This window comes from Haliotis rufescens, unplaced genomic scaffold (genome assembly GCF_023055435.1).
Source record: "Haliotis rufescens isolate VD_foot unplaced genomic scaffold, xgHalRufe1.0.p SCAF_10, whole genome shotgun sequence".
Taxonomy (NCBI): domain Eukaryota; kingdom Metazoa; phylum Mollusca; class Gastropoda; order Lepetellida; family Haliotidae; genus Haliotis; species Haliotis rufescens.
Genome location: NW_025963780.1, coordinates 21,180,054 through 21,204,438, shown reverse-complemented (window position 1 = coordinate 21,204,438; position 24,385 = coordinate 21,180,054). Strand labels below are relative to the sequence as shown.

General features: G+C 41.2%; 2 protein-coding genes across 5 annotated transcripts in view; one reads left to right on the top strand and one right to left on the bottom strand.

Annotated features, from left to right (window-relative positions):
- Positions 1 to 22,753, bottom strand: part of LOC124122676 — a 50,831-nt gene extending 28,078 nt beyond the window's left edge. For 3 of the 4 annotated variants that reach the window (XM_048388054.1, XM_048388060.1, XM_048388055.1), the window contains exon 1: positions 8,472 to 8,554. In XM_048388054.1, the coding sequence (XP_048244011.1) occupies positions 8,472 to 8,539 (68 nt within the window). In that variant the 5' untranslated portion in view covers positions 8,540 to 8,554. Of the gene's footprint in view, positions 1 to 8,471; positions 8,555 to 18,048; positions 18,594 to 21,705; positions 21,803 to 22,431; positions 22,511 to 22,642 lie in introns of those variants that run through there. The other variant, XM_048388057.1, reaches the window with a different exon arrangement.
- The window catches only part of LOC124122681, a 206,724-nt gene that overhangs the window by 56,239 nt on the left and 126,100 nt on the right, over positions 1 to 24,385 (top strand). The window lies entirely within an intron of this gene.

Genomic DNA, 24,385 nt, shown 5'->3' with positions numbered 1-24,385 from the left:
ATGTTAGCGCCTGCAGAGTGTAAATCTACAACTGCAAATGATGTTGTTAGAGGTGAATGTGGATGATGCCCACTATATACGCGTTGTACAAGACTGGTGTGAAGCTTAATGTATGCCTGACTCCAAAATCAAATGTCAGAAAATTCAATATTTTGTTACTTATATATGTGACAGTGTTTCATTTTATACAATTGATATTATTGTATGAAGCCTAAATCATGTGATGGGATTGTGACTCTAATTCACATAACAATTTGTTTCTACGAACTAGCAGTATTTTATCAATACAGTTATTGTGTGGATAGTCTAAAATAGTATACTGAAAGGTCAGACCGTAGAAAAGGTCATTGCAAACCAAAATAAGTATACTGTCGTGCAAAAGAAAATATACACCCATGCTTGATGGTGGCTATTAATGAAACAAACAAGAAATGGTATTCGATGGTGATGTATTTGATACAGGTATCTTGGTTGTGTTTGGAACCTTATATAAGCTTGCAGTGTTTCGATGACTGTCTTCAGCCTAGTAACATGTTGATGATGTCTGTCCTGTTGTGGTCAAATATTTTGTCCGGCAGTTTATAATACTCATAAAAAAGTACCGCCTTGGTATTACTGATATGCCCTGGTCCAACGCTTGTGTTATGAAATCCTACAGCCGCACGTTGTTTCTATTGTGAATCAGGCTGACGTCACTTTCAACACAACATTGCTAGACCCTATACATCACGAGTGCAAGCAGCATTATTTGAGAACCAAAACATATAGGTTCCACGTAGCCTCAGATTGGAACCTAATAAAACACACGCGGGATGAACTGGTGCGACATCGTCATCCTGAACCAGAGACGGTACAATAGGTACGTACACTACAGCCTGGGTTGGCTAACATTCCCCAACGTGTGATCAGTCCATTTCCTCCCGTAATGTCTTCATATTGGACAGTGTCCACTGCTGTCCTGTGTGAAATATGTCATCACTCATGTGTTCAGATGTGCAATAAATGTGTGACCCCCAACATCAAATATCTGATTATTTCAATATTTGCAGGAGGATATGGGAGATCGTGCACGTTACCTGCGTTAATGCAACTTCATCCTCATTCACAGGCAGTCACATATAGTCACATATAATATAGTTACATGCAGTCACATACAGTCACAGAATCACATACAGTCACATATAGTCACATATAATATAGTTACATGCAACCACATACAGTCACAGAATCACATACAGTCACATGTAGTCACATACAGACAAATATAATACAGTTACATACAGTCAAATATAGTCACATGCAGTCCAATATAGTTACATACAGACACATAACTCACATGTACAGTCACAAAGAGTTACATATAGTCACATACAGTCACAGAATCACACAGTCACATATAGTCACATGTACAGTCTCATATAATACAGTTACATACAGTCACATACAGTCACATACAGTCTCATATAGGCACATACAGTCACATGTAATGTAGTTACATACAGTCACATATGGTCAAATGTACAGTCACATTGAGTTACATATAGTCACATACAGTCACATAATCACATACAGTTACACACAGTCACATAGTCACATATACAGTCACATATAGTCACATGAACAATCACTACAGTCACATATCGTCACATACAGTCACATACAGACACATACAGATACATAAGTCATATATACAGTTACATACAGTCGCATACGGTTACATATACATTCACATACAGTCATACCCAATGGGGTTAGGCGTTGTTCGTAATATCAGTCACTGGTTGTCGGATCCAAACTCAGTTATCTCAAATATACTCTGCCCGGTCGATAAAGGCTCACGCCGCGTCTGTGTCTACCTGGCCGAACCATGCCAAAATAAATTGTTTGATAGGCATTACTTATAAGATGATGGATGACATACTTGACACAATTTATGGATAACAACTTCTTTAATTCTCTAAAAAGCGACATTTCGGTATAGATCCTTATACCGTTGTCATGCAAGACTCTCAGTCCATAAATTGTGTCTATTTTGTCATACCAAAATACGCTTTAAAATGTATTTTAAGCCTGCTGGTATCCATGGTAAACTGCGGTTTGGCACTATTGACTGATGGATAGTAAAAAGAACACAATATTTTCAATGAAGAATTTGTAACTGTTGGAAAAAGAATTCGTTTTTAATGTACTGAGTGAACACAGGAACGCATGTGCAATACACGTGGGACTTATTCATGTAAGATACTCTACTTAACAGTGAATATGGTTTTACGCCGCTTTTAGCAATATTCCAGCAATATCACGGCGGGGGACACCAGAAATGGGCTTCACACATTGTATCCATGTCGGGAATCGAACCCGGGTCTTCGGCGTGACGAGCGAACGCTTTAACCACTAGGCTACCCGACCGCCCCCTCTACTTAAGAAATAAACAACGAATCGGGGTTGTTTATCGTACAATATATCACTGAAGGGAAAATATCACTATAAGCGGCATAAGACTATACTCACCTTTTCACTCACTCTACTTCATACATCCACTGTTTTGCAATATAATATTTTGAATCACATTTCTGATATTGAGTGAGTGAGTGTGGATTATGCCGCTTGCATTACAGCAGTATATCTGTTATATCATTGCACGTTAGCTTCATGTGAGAGGAAATTAGTCCAGAATTGACGTAGTTCTAACGTTTTCCGCCTCCGTGGTTTAGTGGTAGAGTGTCCGCCCGGAGATCGGAAGGTCGGGGGTTCGATCCCCGGCTGCGTCATAGCAAAAGACGTTAAAAGATGGCACTTATTGTTACCCTCCCTGGCGTTCGACATTAAGGGGCTAAAACAGTATACTGTGTATGAGTACTAGGTATTTCAGGTTAAACTGTGGCATGGTTTCTCAGTGAGCTAACCCTTTAAATCGGCATAAGTCTGGACTGGTACAAGCAGCCACACACACACACACACACACACACACACACACATCCACACACACACACACACATCCACACACACACACATTCCGGGGTAGAATAGGACTTCAGCAACCCATGCTTGCCGTAAAAGGTGACTATGCTTGTCGTAAAAGGCGACTAACGGGATCGGGTGGTCAGGCTCACTGACTTGGTTGATTCATGTCATCGATCCCAATTGCGTGGATCGATGCTCATGATATGAATCACTGGATTGTCTGGTCCAGACTCTATTATTTACAAACTGCCGTCATATAGCTGGAATATTGCTGAGTGCGGCGTTAAACAACAAACCAATCAATCATATGAAGGTTAAACGCACTTTCGTTTGAATTAAATCACTTCCATTTAGAGCAAATACATTTCATAAGCAGCGCGACTTTAAAACAGAACATCTCCGAGAAGAGTTGGGTTAGCATTGGTCTTCAGCAACTAAATGGATCGGGTTAGTCGCGCTGGCTCGGTTGATCCAATTGTGTGGATCAATGATGCCAATCACTGGATTGTCTGATCCAGACTTGATCATTGACATAACGTCGTCATATAGCAGGAATATTACTGAGTTCGGCGTTAAACAACAAACAAACAATGAAACAGAAAGTCCATAAACGTAGTCGACAGTTACGATACGGAACGGCCATCGACCAGCAGTACACCATCATGATTTAACGTGTCCCCCAGACCAAACAATTTATTCCATTTAACGTTGTATAGTGCCCTGAGTGTTTGTTACATAAAGCGTACATCTGTGCTTTTTACAAAATGGACGCTCGAAAGCTACCTTCAACATCCGGGTTTTTTCACTCTTGCTAAGTACTTCCGGCCTCGTCAAACACTTGGCGGCACCCTGCATAACACTTTACCCATGCGCCAACCTCATATATACACTTAAAAGAAAGTAGATATGAAATACAAATCCTAAAACCAAATATAAGAACAACAAAACGATGCTAGAAAGTTTATATCTGTAAAACATAACACCAAAACACACCCAACAGTAGCGCCATACACGTGCGTAATGTGTCATTCCTGATTTGGACACATTCAAGGAAGATCGACTAATCTCTGTGGATCATTATTTCTGTCAATCTGCTTATCATACAGTTGTGATTTACTTGAGATGTAATTCATTGTTTGTGTTTGAACGAGCGACGGGCGCATCTGCAGCGCATGGAGCGTCCACTGGCTATTGACATGCTAGAAACTAGCAGAAATCAGCGTGCAGTGGCCAAAACTTCCAACGTTTCACAGTCTGTGATTAGCAGTGATTATTTGTGGGATGTTTTTTCAATATCATCAAAACTTGATCCTCAGCAAACTTTGTGTAGTATCGCTCCGCTACCAAACGATAACCACTTCCTTGCATGTACAACAAGAAGAACTGTTATAATCCATTAGTCAATTCTGTAATCATTGATACTACAGCTTCAAAAAGCCAGTTATTAATACGGTTTCACAAATGTTGGTTGGTTGGTTGGTTGGTTGGTTTGATGTTTAACGTCGCACTCAGCAATATTACAGCTATATGACGGCGGTCGGTAAATAATCGAGTCTGGAACTGACAATCCAGTGATTGATATCATGAGCATCGATCCACGCAATTGGGATCGATGACATGCATCAACCAGCGAGCCTGACCACCCGATCCCGTTAGTCGCCTTTTACGACAAGCATAGTCGCCTTTTACGGCAAGCATGGGTTGCTGAAGACCTATTCTATCCCGGAATCTTCACGGGTCTTTTACAAATGTAAGTTACCTCTAACAGATACTGCATTTACATAGTCAACAGGGCAGGACATGCAGTCACAAGACTAATGAAATATCTAATTCAAAACGTCAACGCCAGAGAATAATCAGTCTCGAATATCTTTGTTTGTTTGTTTGTTTGTTTAACGCCGCACTGGGCAATAAGTAATCGAGTCTCAACCAGACAACCCAGTGATTGATATCATAAGCATCGATCCACGCAATTGGGATATGATGAAATGCATCAACCAAATCAGCGAGCCTCTCGAATATCTGCCGAATCAGATTTCATATGGCGTTAAAAGGAAAATATGGTGCAAATTATTTGAATGAATTAGTGACGACATCAGGTGTTCGTCAAAATGGTAAGCATGCAATGCTCTAACGTCAGTACCAGGTTGTATTTTGGGGTTTTGATTTTGTTTGTTTTTCCACGCGGCACTCAGCAATATTCCAGCCATGTGACTGTGCTCTGTGAACAGTTGAGTCTATAACGACAAGCATAGTCTCCTTTTACGGCAGGCCTGGGTTACTGAAGACCTTTTCTAAACCGGATCTTTAGGGGTTGTAAATTCCAGTGCGTAAATATGTGTGTAAAGTCCATGTAACGGTCACAGTATGGGACAGCATAACATAGCATGTTGACACGTGATGTATCATTTTTACTTAAATTTTAATTTGTCTGAATGTCTACCATATAATTTCTGTAAAAACGCAGTCACGGGGGCAATAACAATAATTTTGGATCAAAGTGAGCTCAGTGTTCCGTCCTACAAAGCCATTTTAGCGTTATGACTGTAATAAGTCTACGTTAAAGTATTGTGGTTACGATCGTCTTAACACTTAGATAGGTCCGTGGAACTGGCCTTGGTTAACACGCTTAAAGTTATTGGATGTCAGATAAGTCCTATTCTTTTGTACACAAATCAATCAATAGATTTGAGAGTATAGCGAAAACCCACTGACTGCCTTGTACAATCTCCTTTAGGAACTTTCACATAGGACCACAAAAACAACATGATATAGTTTATGGTGATTGGTTAATATGACCGATATCCAATGTATATCAACTCACTGGCTCGTAGTGCTGGATACTGGTGTAAAATATTATCAATGCATGATGACCCCTCCATAAAAAAGGGTACAACATGTTACTTTATTTAGATAATGTGGGGTATAAAAAGTTGGCTTCAAATATACTGAACCGCAAAAGAAACGTCACCCCAAGTAACATTGCATGGACAGTTGTCATTTAAATACCTGGGTAATATTTGTCAAAGTTTCTAAAATTTAACATACCTTGTCCGGAAAAAATGAAATTTGATGATAAAAAAACAAAGCAGATGACAATAAAACCGATCGACCAAACGCATCACGGCAACGGCCATGGTAACCCGATGCACGTGAGTTCCATGCAAATTGAAATGCACATGTGTTCCCCTATTTCATGCCCTATATAAATACACCCAGATCCGAAAACATGCATTCGTTATTGAATTGCTACCACATGCCAAGATTGACAAGAAATCAGCGACACCAAGACCTTGGACGATTGCAAGCTGGACAAACCGCCCGGCAAGTAGCCAATGCATTTCAAGTCCACGTAAGGACCATATACAGGCTCCAGCAACGGTAAGGACCACCAACACCACAGATGACTGACCACGTACTGGAAGACCAAGGGTCACCAACCGACGTCAGGATCGTCAAATTGTGCGACAGCATCTTCAAGATCGCTTTGTTACTGCTGCGGAAACTGCTCGACTGGCCGTGCGTCGACGATTGACGAGCGGTACCTCAACTGTCACAGGCCACACCGAGGACCCATTCTGACACCACATCATCGCCAGTACCGTCTTCAGTGGGTAACACAGCACTAGCATTGGCGCCACCAGCAGTTGAGAAGAGTCCTCTTCACAGACGAGAGCCGTTACTGCATTTCAACAGCAGATAGCAGAGTGAGAGTCTAGCGACGCCGTGGGGAACGTTATTTGGATGCTTGTGTTGTTGAGAGAGACTCGTTGGGGGGTCCGAGAATCATGGTGTGGGGTCGAATTGGTCTTGCACAGAAGGTCGGCCCTGTGGTCTTCCAGAACATCGGTCCAGGGAGAGGCAATGGTGTCACAGTAGCTCGGTACATTGATCAAGTCTTGGGACCACACGCCATTCCTCATTTGGCACGTCGCCGCAACCACGAGTTGAAGCATGAAAACGCCCGTGCCAAAACTGCGAGAGCAACAAAAGACTTCCACCAGCAGAATGGCATCAGAACCATGCAGTGGCCTGTCCTCAATCACGATTTAAATCCCATTGAGCACCTGTGGGACGAGATTCAAGGACGGCTGAATGACGTCCGACCAAGGCCGACAACTACAGCTGAACTATGTCAGGCGTTCCTCAGAGTGTGCTCAAGTGCCTATGGCCTTCATCAACCGCCTCATCCATTCCATGTATCGACGTTGCACGGCAGTCATCAATGCACATGGCTGACACACGAGATACTGACTTGTGATGCCATTTTCTCAGAGACTAGTGTTGTGTTTCACTTTAAGAATATTTAACATTTTAATTTTAACCTTGATGATCAGTTTTGCCAAGTTTCATCTTTTTGATATGTCTCAAAGTATCATTACAGTGTTTGGACAAATACCAGGTGACGTTTCTTTTGCGGTTCGTATACTAGATATCTTCTTTTTTCTCATGGTTTTAATTTTATTTGAATGTCACAAACAGTTGGAGATAAAAACATGTTCAATAAGAACGTTAATGGATTGTGCTATTAATAGTTTGTGAGTGAGTACGGTTTTACGCCGCTTTTAGCAAAATTCCAGCAATATCACGGCGGGGGGACACCAGAAATGGGGTGCTAATAATGTTTTATCAAAATTGTATATCTGCTATTATAACAGTTCATGTTATAACCATTATAGATAATTTAAAAGTTTGTTAGAACCAGAAAAATATCTTTATGCAATTAGCGAATTATAGCTTCGAAATATTTTAGTGGAGTTTAGAGGTGGACTATTACGGTTGAGATAAAATGAATGTAGATGGCAAAAAAAATCGATATATGCATGAGAAACTGTCCTTTATGTCATCGAGGTATAGAGGACGAATTTCATTTGCTACTTGTATCTGCAACTTTTGATGCCAGCAGAAGTAAATATCTACCAAAGACATGTATAACTAATGTTAGTATGCATACATTTAAAACCATAATTGCCACAGACGATACAGAACAAAATAAAATCAACTTGCCTGTTTAATTATCATGCGTATGAAAGAAGAAAGTATTTGTTAAACAATGTTTCAAATTATGTATGTTGCCTCTACCATTCTTGTAAACTGTTATTTGTATATGGGCTTATGGCCTTCATACTGAATAAAGTATTGCTTGCTTGATTGATTGCTTGCTTGCTTGATTTATTGACTGATTGACTGATCTGCACATTTGATTGAATTCGTACAAACGATCAATGTTTTTGTCTGTTAACACAAATCTAAAATTGTAGAACAATTTTCGACAAACCATTGCCGCCATTAATCACAGTCATATAACAGGTTGATATACGACATATATTACAACGGTTAGGAATGAAAATGGTCTTTGAACAGTTGGGCGTAGTCTCTCTTTAAACGCCTGAAGTAAACACACAACACTATCAGTAGGACGCTAAAACGAATTCTGCTTTTAGAATACTTCTTGTTTCAATTTTCGTGAAAAAAGTTAATCATCTAAATTAAATTATATATCTTACCCGCTCCATTGAACAGAGTGTCTAACAGCGAGAGCCAGCATGAAAACTACCAATACACCCGCAGCCATTCTGAATGATCATTGGGGTGACGTGTTTGGGACTTTATACGCTCTAACAAGGAAGTTGGTTTGGTTGGTTGGTTGTTTAACGCCGCACTCAGCAATATTCCAGCTATATGACGGCAGTCTGTAAATAATCGAATCTGGAACTGACAATCCAGTGATTGATATCATGAGCATCTAACCACCCAATTGGGATCGATGACACGTATCAACCAAGTCAGCGAGCCTGACCACCCGATCCCGTTAGTCGCCTTTTACGACAAGGGTAGTCACGGCAAGCATGGGTTGCTGAAGACCTATTCTACCCAGGAATCTTCACCGGTCTAACAAGTACATTAGCATGATTTGTTATCTCAATCTTCGCAGTTCAACATGAGAACAGATCCTGTCATTTATACTAAAACCTTAACATGCTGTTTCATTTAAATAATTGATTCATGACGACGATGAGTATGCTGATGATGATGCTGTATGAAATAGTGTGTGTTTGTGCAGGGTGGGGGGTGGGGGTGGAGGGAGGCTATTATCCATATTATGAATCCGTGAAGGGGTCGGGTTGGGGGGTAGGGGGAGCAGCCGATCCTTGCCAATAACGTGTTTATATCATCGTGCGTTTAACCATATATCGTGAGTTGATATTTTCAGGACTTTCAAGATACCATATGTTCTACACATACATATATGTATGGAATATTAATTAAAGGAAACATGTTATGTAACTTCATTTGTTAATTATAATTAGTCATTTCCCATCACATCAGGAAATATGTACCTTCTAACACATGAGGTTGTTTAGTCCACAATGGCACCAAAGGGCGGAGGGCGGAGCACAGTGGGTTTTTTAACTTCCTGTGAAGCGACTTACCTTGTTTTGGAGGCGAACTCTTTTTATCCGATGAAAACGGTATCAAGTAAAAAGATAAGCTAAGAAGCCTAGTCGTTAAAGCGGCTCTTTCTCTCGCCTTGCGGTTAAAACACCTGGTCCACTCTGCCTTCTCAAATAAAATATGCCAATTAAAAGTGAGTTCAATCTTACTCCACTAACTTAATGTTTACTACATTGTGCTAAGAGTTAGAACTCTCTCTCTCTCTCTCTCTCTCTCTCTCTCTCTCTCTCTCCCTCTCTCTCTCTCTCTCTCTCTCTCTCTCTCACCAATCCCACCCCCCACCCCTCTCTCTCTCTAAATTCGTTATAGCTCTCATTGTATCACCCGGGATATATGCGCCTCCGGCTCGTGGTATAATTCCTAACGCGGGACCAATAAAACCACCTATACCCCACATTATACTGCTTCCAGGTAAATTGTAAGTCACTTCGCTTCACATACAACATTCCTAGAAACCCACAGAAAGACACACACACCACGCTGAAGAGAGCCACGCCACGTCAAGATTTTCAATCAATACAAGTTTTGTTTGTTTGGTTTGTTGTTTAATACCGCACTCACCAATCTTCCAGCTATATGACACCGTCTGTAAATAATCGAGTCTGCACCAGACAATCCAGTGACTGATATCATGAGCATTGATCTACGTCATTTTGGATACGATGACATGCATCAACGAAGTCAGCGAGCCTGACCCTTCGACCCCGTTATAATTAGATGCTCTCAACAAGCACAGTCGCCTTTTACGGCAAGCATTTTTTGCTAGAGACCCCGGATCTTCACGGGGCACAAATAATGCAAGACGATACTCGGATATTTTCGCGCTAAAGATCATCTGACAAGTAGAACAAATGTGTCATGGTCACGAAAACACGAACGCATTAATAAAAAAAGAACAATTACGTCGCGTTGGTTCGGAAAGTACATAACCTTAATGTTACGTACTACAGTGGTATCTGTGTCAACCGGACTGTGACTAATCCGGATTTCTGTCAATACTGGACCAACGTTCTGGTCCCGAAATTAATTGGTTACAAACATGGTGGAGAGAAAAACACATCAACGTGTAAGTGAATTGAATTTAAATTGTTTGGCTCTTTTCGGTAAAAGTTAACTGCCTGGTTTGAAGCAGTGACCGAAATATATCCTGCCTCAAAGAAAAATCACCTTTTTGATTAGTATTTCAGTTACGGTGGGGGTGAGGTGAAATGGGGTTTAACGTCGCGTCCAAGATTATTGCACTTATATAGCGACGTACGTGTGTGTGTGTGTGTGTGTGTGTGTGCTTGTACTAGTCCGGACTGATGCCGATTTGTAGCACACTGTTATACCATGCCGCAGTTTAACATGAATACCTCAACCAGACATACTGACTCCGAGCCGACCGGTCCTTGTTTTAGCCCCTTAATGCCGAGCGCCAGGCAGGGTGACAACAAGAACCATCTTTTAACGTCTTTTGATATGACGCGGCCGGGGTTCGAACACGGGACGTTCCGCTCTCCGGGCGGATGCTCTACCACAGGACCACGGAGGCGGTTTGGTGTAGACAGCATCCGAGGATAGGAAAACAAGACTTGGACAGTATGCTGTTCACAGATGAGTCCGGGTTTCATCTGGGCCGCCCTGATGGGGTCGTGCAAGGGTCGACAGGGAACCAGGAGAACGTTCGACGCTTGCGTTACTCAACGTAAGCAGTTTGGGGGTGGAAGTGTCGTGGTATGGGGTGGCATCACAACTAATGGGAGAACACAACTCATCGTTGTTGATCGGCAATTTGAATGGCGTACGCTACAGTTACAACATCGTTCGAGATCATGTTCTATCCTTTGTGCAAATGGAGGGACGTAACGTCACGTTGCAGGACAACGCCGCCAACATGTTGCACATGTTCTCACACTCTTTATGGGGCAGCGTAACATTGTTGTATTGCCATGGCCGGCTGTTTCCCAGACCACTTCCTCATAGAACATGTCTGGGATGAGATAGAGGAGAGACGCCTACGACAGGATCAGAACCAGCCGGTAACGCTACTCAGTTGGACCAATCTTTAGGGAACATTTGGAACAACACCCGGTTGGCTGTTTTCAATCATCTTGTGTCATCAATGCGCTGCCGCTGCCTCCCCTGTGTCAACGCAAATGTGGGTCACACCCGATTTTGACATTGTTAAGTGTGTTGTTACGCCATCCCTCTTTTAGGACGTGAACCTCGTGCATTGAACCCCGTCATTGACATCCCTGTTGTATTCGGGCGACCGTTTTCCGTTTACGGACTGGTTTACAAAGGTATTCATAGGTTTTAATGAGTGATGGGCGTGTGATGTTGATCATGCTATTAACCACTGGTTTGCCTGTTCCAGATTGGCTAATTTAAGGGCTGTAATGGAATATGACTGTCTGGCGTGAAACAACAACAGCTGACATCAACAGCATGAGACAACAAAAACGCATCGATTGTTGCACCTTGTGACTGCAACGCCCCATACTGTCATGACCATATGCTATTTCTGGTGATTTATCTCACAGCTGATTGGGTCGAGTTGCGTGGCAAACTGACAATGTCCAATAGTCAATAGCAGAGTTGGTCGACCAACACAAGGAAGTTACTTTTCTACTGAAGGAACCAGGATATAGTTTTATTGACAGATTGAGTCAGATTTAAGTGTATTTATTGGATGAATCATTGACAATCAATTCGAAAGGTAGACAAAAATCGTCATAGTTCATTTATATAAGGAATATTCTAGGAGATGGTTTCGCGTCGAATGTCGAATTTTTAAGAACTCTTTACCAGAGGTTAATTGCGCGAAAAGTCCAAACCGCGGCGCTGGACCTGAGGGTGCCGACATTTGATGTTGATGAACGGGTCGGATGGGGTTTCGGAGTGGATGGGTTTGAGGATCTGAGAATGTATAAAAAAAATAGCTTTAGCAAATCTCGGAAAGTTTTTCGTTTTGATAATATATAAATGGGGAATGTTGGCTGAACATGTCTTAAAAACAATGTACAGTTGAGTACGGTTATAACGAACTCGAGGGGGCTACTAATTTGATTTCGTAATAACCGTAGTTCGTTATAAGCATATATACAGCATATATACAACAAATGGTTGGGACTAAAAGTTCGTTATATCCGTCAGTTCGTTATAAGCATGTTCGTTATAAACGTAGTTTACTGTAGTGTGAAATAAATTGTTCGACTTTTTCTTTGTGAAAAAGGTAAGGGCACGGATTTGATACTGAAACATTGTCGGAGCGAATCATGGATTCGAACCCACGTTTATTATCAGTAGACACAGACATAACATGCGTAAATCTGCACAGCGGATAGCGGCACGTGAACCAACAGAGCAACCTGTTCCGCAAATGTGTTGTACAAGTGAATATATTATGGTTGGTTGGTTTGTTTTTTAACGCCGCACTCAGCAATATTGCAGCTATATGACGGCGGTCTGTAAATAATCGAGTCTGGACCAGACAATCCAGTGGTTGATATCATGAGCATCGAGCCACGCAATTGGGATCGATGACATGTATCAACCATGTCAGCGACCCTGACCACCCGGTCCCGTTAGTCGCCTCCTAAGACAAGCATAGTCGCCTTTTACGGCAAGCATGGGTTGCTGAAGAACTAAGCTATCCCGGATCTTCACAGGTCGAATGTACCATGACCATATAGTGTACCGGTCACTTGATTCAAGGCATGCAACTGACAGCAGTGCCTTGTTAAAAAAATAGGACACGGGTAACCCAAATTATCAAGTTTCTTCCCAATTCACCCCTTCATAAGGAAAACAATATTTGATAACACCATATCTTACTGTGAGTAACTCACTCGACTATAAACAACGTGTATTCTTGAACGTTTGATAATAATATTTGAAAGATACTGGAAAATATTCCAAAGCAATATAAACAGAGTGTGTTATTCTTGTTAGTGTACTCTGTGGTGACTTGAATGATTCTATATGATTGTACTCTGTGGTGACGTGAATGATTCTGATTCATTGTACTCTGTGGTGACGTGAATGATTCTATTTCATTGTAATCTGTGGTGACTTGAATGATTCTGATTCATTGTACTCTGTGGTGACTTGAATGATTCTATATCATTGTACTCTGTGGTGACGTGAATGATTCTGATTCATTGTACTCTGTGGTGACGTGAATGATTCTATATCAGTGTACTGTGTTGTGACGTGACTGATTTTATATCATTGTACTCTGTGGTGACGTGAATGATTGTATATCATTGTACTCCGTGGTGACGTGAATGATTGTATATCATTGTACTCTGTGGTGACGTGAATGATTCTATACCAGTGTACTCTGTGGTGACGTGAATGATTTTATACCAGTGTACTCCTGGTGAAATAAATGATTCTATGTCAGTTTAATCTGTGATGAAGTGAATGATTGTATGACAGTGAACTTTGTGTTGAAGTGAATGATTCTACATCAATGTTCTCTGTGGTTAAGTAAATGATTCTATATCAGTGAACTTTGTGTTTAAGTGAATGCTTCTACATCAGTGTTCTCTGTGGTAAAGTGAATGATTCTATATCAGTGAACTCTTGTGTTGAATGGCTTGTTTTCACTTTTTAAGTATTAGCCTTTTATATAAGGACATGGCTCCATTATGACAGGCTCCGCCATCATGCATGATAGCGGAGCTTCAAATTAAGACAAGAGATATTATTGGATGAAATGGTCGCGGATGTGGAGGTACTGGTGGACTGCAGCAATGAGCTTAACCCCTGTTAAGCAACCCCAACTGCAGCAACCGCTGCCCTGCAACAACCATTGCCAAGCAACCCATGTTGCTTACCGATGCAGCGCCCGCTGCCCCGCAACTGACTTCGTTAGTACCAACTGACCCCATATCCGAACCAGGTTCTTTTGGTCGTGGGTTCGATTCTCATATGTGACATGGTTAATTTTAGTCCCCCAACATCATACATTGTGGCTATGTTGGTTGGTGGCAGTAAAGTGGTCATGTCGAAGACATGTATCATTTGGGGATTTTCTCGAACATTATGCTGACTGAACTGAACTTTTATTACACTCAGATCGCCACCAGCGGCATCAGCGGTACAAAGTTATTTCAACAACATAAAACATATACATATAAATATAAATAGATACAAGAACATGTTTGCCGAGCATGCTTGCATATTAATATAGATTTACCGAGCATGCTTGCATATTAATATAGATTCACTCAGGTAGCAATATATATGCAATTCAAGAGAAGGGAGAGGTACTTCATATATTTAAACAATGACATTATGATTTTACAGAATTTGGACAATTTTCTCAATGTTCCTAATCGTGCATCCTTGAAAAGTAAATTCATGTTATACATATTTGTAGAATACATGTAGTAGAATCTGTGTAAAAAAAATTTTCTTTCGTTTTTTAAAGATGGACAAATAAACAAACAATGGATTTCATCACCTATGTCAGATAGTGGACATTGTCTTTTGGTTAAAGCTAATTTGCCCCATCTCCCAGTTCAAATAGGTAGATTATGGTCACAAGTTGTAAGCTTAAGTGAGACTCGCCAAGCGTTTTCCTGCTGTAGGTTCAAGTAATTTTGAAAATGTTGGCAATATTTTATTATGGTACCATACATGGTGCCTTTTTAAGACCGATCTCTTGCAGTTGTACAACAATGTAGATTAATGTTATTTAATTTCTCATGGACAAAATATTATAGAACTGACATATTATTTATAAAACAAATACGTTTAATACCAGACCTTATTACACATTTTGAAGTCCGATGCAGGGTTGGCGTGAACATGTACATATACAACTTGTATTCCTAGTTTATATATTTATATATTGTGTTTTGTATCTCAATGGAGAGTTGTCATAGTAACCTACTGCGGGCTAATGGACACCATCTATATATACCATCATCTGGCTTAGTGATGGAACAATTAACTTTCCAATGGCATCAACTTTGCTTGGCTTAATCCACCCCATCCAGTCAATGTGCTTATTTAATGATCTATGTCATGTCCCTCTGCACCTTTGTCATGTACCGGATGTGACGTAACACTATAACTTCCCCACACCTTTGTATACCAAATCCATCGTATCTGTTGTATGACTGCATTGACTGAACAACATCCCCACTCCACAACCTACCCCGTTCTATTGGTTAAAGGAATAATTGGATACAAAACGTGCTTTGGCCGAAATTTACCAACTGTGGTAACACGTTACGCTACATAAAACCTGGAAATGTTCGATCCCCGGGACAGTTTATGCCATGAAAACCTACATAATGATCTCTATCCAATCCCCAAGACACCCCAGAAGACGGTGCTCAAGAGGGAGTGTGTTCTTCCGGATTATGCCTTGTTGAGTGATGAAGCATTCACCGACGTTTGTCTGGGAGCATTGTGACACAGTAACGTTCGTAATCAACTGGGTCCGCAAACAGTAAGGCTCTTACAACGTGAACATTAATCTGGCACAAGCGACATTTTCGTGGCCACTAAGATGTAAGCCCTGAAATAGTTCCATATCACAATGGCTTCTTTGTAATTGCTAGAACGGAACTTAACCCATGGATGAGAGGGCCAAACTGTGCTGACATCGTATTTAGTCCGCGGGTCCAACCGGTTGAAACATAACTCAGACCATCCCAACATATTTCTTATAGTTTTGACATATGCACCTGATCCTGTTACAGGTCAAATTGGTACATATGACTACCTTAAGAAAGCTTTACTAAGGCCTTTAGTGATGCAGCTCTAATCCATGAATCATAAAGCAATGTAGTCACAAACTAGAAATAAAGGCATGGTCTTCAGAAATGACTTTCCCTTAAAACATATCTGCCTTAATCAGGAACTCCTGTCCAGACTTAGATGTAAAGTTTTCCAGAATTTGAAGGTCTTGACCTTGACCTTGCAGTAACTAAATTTCCAAAAACATAAGGTTATAATCATTGGGGTTAGACTTGAACGTGTATAGCTTACACTAAGTAAACGATCATGTCAGTGATTTATCCACCGGGTATATCGTATGATTCCGAGCGATATGTCCTATGGAAGCTCTTTTCCATAAGAGACAATCAGACATGTTTCAAGAGCTGAAACAGACCATTTCCAGAGCGACACGATATATGATGAACGATTCAAAGTCAATATAAAATATTTGGCAGCGTGTTTGCAGTTTGACCACTTTGCTATTATCATATCACTGTCAACAACGCAGTGAATTAGTGCAAAGTATGTTGTATGTTATATTATTAGTTCATAGTTCACAGTCAAGCTATTGTGGGGGGAAATATGTCATACACAATATGACAAAAAAATAAAGTGGAATGTCTCTAGTCACCTCATAAGAAAGTCATCAGTCAAGTGACTTACATGACATACGTTGACAGAGTTACGACTAGTGGTGCACCAGTTCATATATAATATATATCAATATAGATAAGGAGCATACCATACATACAGGCCTCGAAGAAATCAAGTGAAAGTATCAGAACACATATCATGTATCTGGGGCACAAAATGTCTTGTGTTTGGCATATGATGGCAAAAATACCTTAAGACACTCCAGGAGTCAGGAAATAAACAGGACCCTTTATGTGCCAGTCATTATATCACATGATGTACGGTATTATCACCCGTGTAGACATACTGATAACCCTGACTTGACACATGTTTCTAAGGAAATGATTATTAGTTTAAATGAAAATTCCTAGATAATAAAAATAATAAGAACAAGTTGTTCCTGAGAGTACTGTCTGCTAATGTAGACTTGCCTGTTGTAAGCAAAAAACGACTACACAAGAATGGACTGATCATTCAGTACAGACTTGGAGCAAGGCTATGTTAACCCCAACAGCAATGGGTTGATGTAGCAATATACACATGGACTGATCATTCAGTACAGACTTGGAGCAAGGCTATGTTAACCCCAACAGCAACGGGTTGATGTAGCAATATACACATGGGTATACATGGTATAGGGAAATGTAGTACTGAAGCAGGTCACGCCCACTCATACTTTGATGGGTATGATAGGGCTAGTATGACACTGCACTGAAATATGTAAAATGTGCCAAGCAAGTCTATGTTTTGCCAAAAGTAGATTTCTCCTGCAAAATGACGAAATTCTATGGATTCCTTTGTACGACCTATTACAAGACAATTCAAACAAAAAATCTAAACACACTTTCATGTCAGAGACAAAAAGTTAGCACCATATTCGCCACAATAAGTGCCCTAGGGCCTGCCACAACAACTTGAATCTGTTGTCAGGGATATAGAGGAAGAGAAGAGACTTGGTTCAGACATTGGTGACATCAAATCTTGTTTGATAATAGTTATAAGTGGTAGAAACTAACAGTTTCAGTCCACTAGTCCTTATAATGATAGCATATAGCAAAACCTCTAAAAATGGCAAAATTCTACTAGTCCTTAGGATACCTTTACTATTTGGCACTTTGGCAAGGACTATAGGACTAGTGCCAATTTCTAACCCTGGTTATACATTGCTGTACAATATACACAAGAAAATAGGACCCATTGGTGCAAATGAAATATTGGTGTGGGGTGCTTTTAAGGCGAATACAGTGGCTACCATGGTAAACAATCCCCTACCTTAAACAATCTTCCATCTAGAGGTGAATATCAATGGGCTGCGAGGAGGCTGTGTCAGAAGGTTGTGTCAGAAGGATGTGTCTGGAGGATGCGTCAAGAGGCTGTGTCAGGAGTCTGTGTCAGGAGGTGATATCGGTGGATGAACAACGATGATGATCTGGGTCTGCAACAATGTCCAACACAATGAACACAACTAATTGACAGCCAAAGGAAGCAAGATAAACCATAATTACTATGCAAACGTTAATGTCCTCATATCATAGAAATAAACTACAAATTGAATTTAATGGAAATTTATGAATAAGGTGTTTATATGTGATTTTTCCTCGTTCAGAATACTAGAAAAAGTACAGTACTGTTACCATGGATACAATGAACTTGTAACACGAATGACTAGAGCCGGCATCATTATTAACTTTAAGGTTACGTGTTTAGAAAAAAGAAGAGATTTTAAAGATACAAAATGATGAGACAATGCACTGTTTCCTTGGGAGTGGGAGCCAGGGGGGAGAGGGCCGTGGTTGTGTGACATCGGGTCAGCAGGTCTGTACAGCAGCAATGGAATAAAGACATACAACTTGGTCAGTGAATGGAGCATAATGTATGAATACTCATAATAAAGGGAGGTGTTTTTGTCGGAAACACAGTAGTTGAATACGGTTTGTTTACACTGTTCAGGCGTGGACAGTGTTTGAAGGTCGCCTTTATAATACATACAACAATACAGGAGGCACGCCGCCTGCTCGCTCACCATGAAAACACTTGCTCACCATGAACACACTTGCTCACCATGAAAACACTTGGAATGCGCACCAGAGGGCGGTAAATACAGGTGACAAAGTCTTAGAGGGCTGCGAATGGCCAAGTCATGTGACATGGTTTCCAACATGCTTCGTCCCTATTTAACAGAATGACAGCTACATGCAAGAAATAAATACTGTTGAGTACAATATACGAATGAATTAATAGCTGTCCCTGACAAGCGATGGCGATTTGACCAGACAGAACCACCATGTTCGTGATGCAGGGCACAAGAGACATGTGCCTCCATGGCCAGCTGATGGAGGTAAACAAGGCCGTTCGTGATCTCGCCTTTGATTGGTATGCTACTTCCAGTAACAGAAAGGCGGGTGATCGGTTAGACTTGTTTCAAGTCTCTACTGAATGAGAAGTACATATAACCGTATTCTTAGAGACATTTGCAAGTGTAGTGGTGGGTGATTTGGAGACCATGAGTAGAGTGGATGTGCACATGTGGTGCTGTGAAAAGTGGAAACGAGTAGAAAAGAGGAAGAAGATCTAACTGATACATTGGTTGATGTGAAAAACAAAGAATAAGTATGCAAAAGATTTTTTTACAGAAAACATAAGACGTGAAGGTAAATGTGGGACTAAATGCTGACATCACCATTTATATGTCAAATTACATCATAAACAGGATATTTATGCTATATCTTACGAAGGAGGGCAGTTGAGTTCAATGAGGGACTAAATCAGTGATCGGTAATACCGATGTGATGTAGGTGTACGATGTTTACCACTTAGGCAAAATCCATGAGCATGGGAATGGTGCTGAAAAAGTTAGAAACATAATCAGGTCGAACCAGGATTCGAACCCATGCTCACCGGTTTCCGGCATTCATTTTAAGTTTAACATACCATCTCTTCACTAAAGTTATGTATACTGTTGAAAAAACAATTCTATAAGGAAAAATAATATTTAATATTTGACAATGGGATATGTATAGGATGGTAGAGTGATTGAGTGAGTGAGTGAGTGAGTGAGTGAGTGAGTGAGTGAGTGAGTGAGAGGTTTAATGCTGCCTTGAACATAATTTAAGTTATATCATGGTGTACGGGCTGATAGAGCTGAGAATGGGATAAGCATAGAATGTTAGAATAAGTGAGTGAGTGAGTGAGTGAGTGAGTGAGTGAGTGAGTGAGTGAGTGAATGAGTGAGTGAGTGAGGTAGGTTTAATGCTGCTTTGAACAGTATTCAAGTTGCATCACAGCGTACAGGCTGATAGAGCTGAGAATGGGATGAGTACTATCAGATGGATCTGAGAAGGGATGAGGGATGGAACAGAATGAGGTTGATGGATTTATATGATCTGGGGTCTTAAAGAGAGACAAGATTATTTCGAACCACCAACTTTCCTCTGCCTTGCAGGTATGCCTAAGGGACACAACTCTGCACAGCTAAATTGAAAAAAAACAAACAACTGTGCCACCCATACCACAAAGACTCATAAAAAGACAGAAAGCAACCACAAACAAGTTCTTGGTGAACTGGACCTCGGTTTGTAACCAAGACAACACAGCCACATAAACCATCGTTGAGGTTTTCCTAAACCCCAACCATCAGCCTAAAAATAAGTACCATCCTTTACCATCATTTGGAAAGACACGGCCACCAGGGGATTGAACCATCGGCCAATCACTCTGCCAGTCTTGTAGAGCATGTGTGTGAGTGAATGAAAGTATTCCAGTATCACCACTGCAGTAAATAATCAAGTCTGGAACATGGTATACGGACATGACATATGGACATGTAGTGATGAAACACTTCAGATGTTGGTGTCATACTCATCTCTCCCACAGACACTGAAGAAGAAATATCGGAAAGCTCCCAAGCAAGTCTACAAAACTATGACAACTCTAGATTCCTCCTGAAAATGAAGAGATTCTCTGGAATCCTTTGTATCATATGTTTCCATGGTCGCAAGACAATTGAAACAAAAAACTCAAACATAGGACTAGCCGTTGTAAACACTCCGGGGGCTTGGCAAATTGACAAAGTGGAGCGCTTATTGAAACCAAGCATAAGTTACATTTGTTGTCAGAGACGTTGCGGAGCTTGATAAACTTGATAATAATGGCAAGGATTTTCCATTAATTACTTTGGATCAAGTAACAGAGATAGCTAACCCATGCCCTTCCACATAACTAACCCTAAGGATTGTATAGGGGTGCTTGATCGGAAAGGGGTACTTAACCCTAAGGATTGTATAGTGGTGCTGGATCGGAAAGGGGAACTTAACCCTAAGTATTTTATAGGGGTGCTTGATCGGAAAGGGGAACTTAACTCTAAGGATTGTATGGGGGTGCTTGATGGGAACCGGGTACCCAACCCTAATGATCATAAAGGGGTACTTGATGGGAAAGGGTTAAACAGAGAGTTGTGATTAACCTAGCCTAACAAAAACACAACTTGCCCTAAGGATTGAAGGGGAACACAAGATCTGTGAAGTGAGAGCCACAATCGACAGCCTGAGACAATTTGTGCTAACTAAGCTGGGCCAAGTAAACTGTATTGCTGATAGTCACTCCTTCACCATTGCTGTAATATACACACAAAAATGGACCTGTCATGTAAATCTATTTGGGGGTTATTTAGACTTGGTCAGAGGCCCATATTCAGCCCCAAGTCTGCAGCAAATTACTGCACAAATTCCTGATTTGAATCTAAAATGTTAAATTTCAAAAATCAAATTTTGAATATCACAATTTTCCCAAATTGCCTGCCAATGGCACCTTGTTTGGAATTCTAGATAAATCCTTGCTATTTTAGGAGCAGGGTGCTTGATACCACAAATACAGGACACCACATGACAAATATTATTGAGTACAATGAGACCAAGGTATAAAATCACCTACCTTTCACAATGTTCCTTAAGGAAGAGATTATCAGGGGCTGTGGTAAGTTGTGTCAGGAGATTGTGTCGGCGACCGCAGAGCCATCTTTGGTGAGGGTCTGCAACAATGTCCAACACAAGGAGCACAAGTGATTCACAGCCAAAACAAGATAAAACCATCATTACTCCACAAATCTCTGATACCTTGGAAACCAACCAAAAAAAATCTATTTCTTTGAAATTTAGATGTAAAGGTGTCAAAAATTGTCACTTTTCACTGGTTCATGATACTGGAATAATGACAGAACTGTTACCATGGTTACAACCAAGTGGAAACACAAAGGGACCAATGTCAACAATGTTATTGACATTTAGGTTAGGTTTTTAGAAGAAAGAAATGGCAGATGTTAAAGGAATATTAATCGATGATACAATTAACTGTTTCCTTTGCAATTTATGCAGCATGACAGGATTGGGTGGAGGAGCCAAGGGGGAGCCAAGGGGGAGCCAAGGGGGAGCCCGGGGGGGGGGGGGGGGGGGGGGCAGGGGTCGTGTGACATCGGTTCGGCCTGTACAGCAGCAATGGAATAGAGACAATCGAATGGATCAATCAATGAGTGAGTGGTGCATGTTGATTAATGATAATAAAGTGCAGTTTGTTTGTCGGTCGGATGAAATACCATAGTCGTATACACTGTGTGACTGTGAGGACATTGTGTGTGTTAAGGTTCGCATTTACGTTACATACAAGAATGACGCTGCCTGCTTCTTCGCCACGGAAAGACTTGCAACGTGCACCAGGGAGCGGCCAAAGCAGGTGACATTTTCTGTGATGAAAGAAGAACTTGCAATTGGCTAAGGGAGAACTAGCTTTGGAACATGCTTCGTCCCTGTTTGACAGAATGGCCGCTCTGTGCGAGAAATAAAAGACGTGGAGCGAAATATACGAACGTACTCACCTCCAGATGCATGTGCATAATCGTCGTCTCCATCGATAGAGATGCGACAAGACGGAGCGAGCACGCTTGGGTGTGGTGATGAAACGTGCTCCGCTATGGCCAGCCGATGGAGGATGCGACGGCCTTTGACATTAGTTATCTGGCTTGTGATTGGTGCTTTGCCGCTTCCTTCCGGGTGGCTTGGTGCCGGCTGGCTGAACTGCGTTTTTTGGTGGTCGGTGCAAAGGCCAGATGCTCTCGGTGTAGCCGGTGCCTTTCGAGTGGCTTGGTACCGGCTTGCTAAACTGCGTTTTTCGGCGGTCGGTGCAAAGGCCAGATGCTCTCGGTGTAGCCGGTGCCTTTCGAGTGGCTTGGTACCGGCTTGCTAAACTGCGTTTTTCGGCGGTCGGTGCAAAGCCCAGATGCTCCCGGTGCAGCCGGTGTAGTCACTTGGTGGATTTGTGTGAAAAGTGGAAGGAAGAAGAAAAATGGAAAAACATGTATGATGAATAAAATATATTTCCTTTATATGTTACTGCAAAAGATAAAGTACAATAATGTAATAATTTGTTTTACAGACAACCGAAAATGCGAAGGTAAAGAATTAACAGTATAAAACCTGAAGACTAGTTGTAAAAGAAATTCTGACAATTCGAAAGAGAGTTAAAGCTGCATTGAGTAGCAGCAACACCAACTCGCAAGAAAAGCAGAAATAAATACCGTGCAAGAAGTATATTGACTGGAAGTAGGCTTAATATATTGACTTAAAAAAATGTATTTTATTTTTTAATTTGGTTGTAGTTATTTTTTATGACAAAAATGTGAATAAATGAAAGATAAGACAAGACAAATTAATTGCGTTTGAAAGCGCAGTCGTCATTCTAGGTGAAAGCGAGGAATTTCGAAGAAGCATGTTAAAATGGGTCAGAAGCGGGTTGAAAGCGGGTTGAAAGCGAGAAGAACGGAAAGGCGGAAAAGCGATTAGTGGTAATTCTAGGTGAAAGCGAAACAATAGTGGGTTCAAAGCGGGTTAAAACGGGGCAGTAGCGGGGTGAAAGCGGGGCCCGGGTAAGCGAGCCAAAAGAAGGGAAAGGGAGAAAAGCGATTCGTCGGTCGGTGAAAAGGGAGCGATTGGATTGGCTCCGGTTGAAGGGTGAGAGTTGAGTTGGGGGTTCATGCAATAAGTAAGAAGTTCCTTAAAAAAGAGTTCCTCCTAAAAGGGGGGTTTGCACCCACTAAAGGAGTACCTGGGCCAAAGTGGGCAGTGCCAAGCGACTGCAGACCAAAATTGCAGGTATGAGCACTTCTGAAGGTACCCAAACGCAGCCCAAAGTTGATTTACCGACGGTTGTGAATTGTCTGGAAAAACCCCTTTCTATTAATAAATGTTCGGATATACCGCGAGATTACTAAGATTACTGTTGGCCACATTAGCGCTGTTAAATGATAAATCTGGCTTATGTGTGTATAGGATCGATTGTCAGGCCATGGGAATCATTTGTTTGCGGGTTATAAGCTCGCAACATTCCCTGTTAAGCACCGGTCCAGGTTTTCTTACGGGGGCTTAAAATGTAATACCACACGTACGTGGCACGTTGCATGATACTTCCAGTACGCAACAGATGCCTAAACCACAAAGACAGATACTATTGATTAATTCGAAGACTGAAAGAGCAACTCTATTCGTTGGGTATGAATAATATTTGTGCAATATTATGTGGGATATGTATATAGATGTTACCATTTTTTAGTGCACATTTCGAA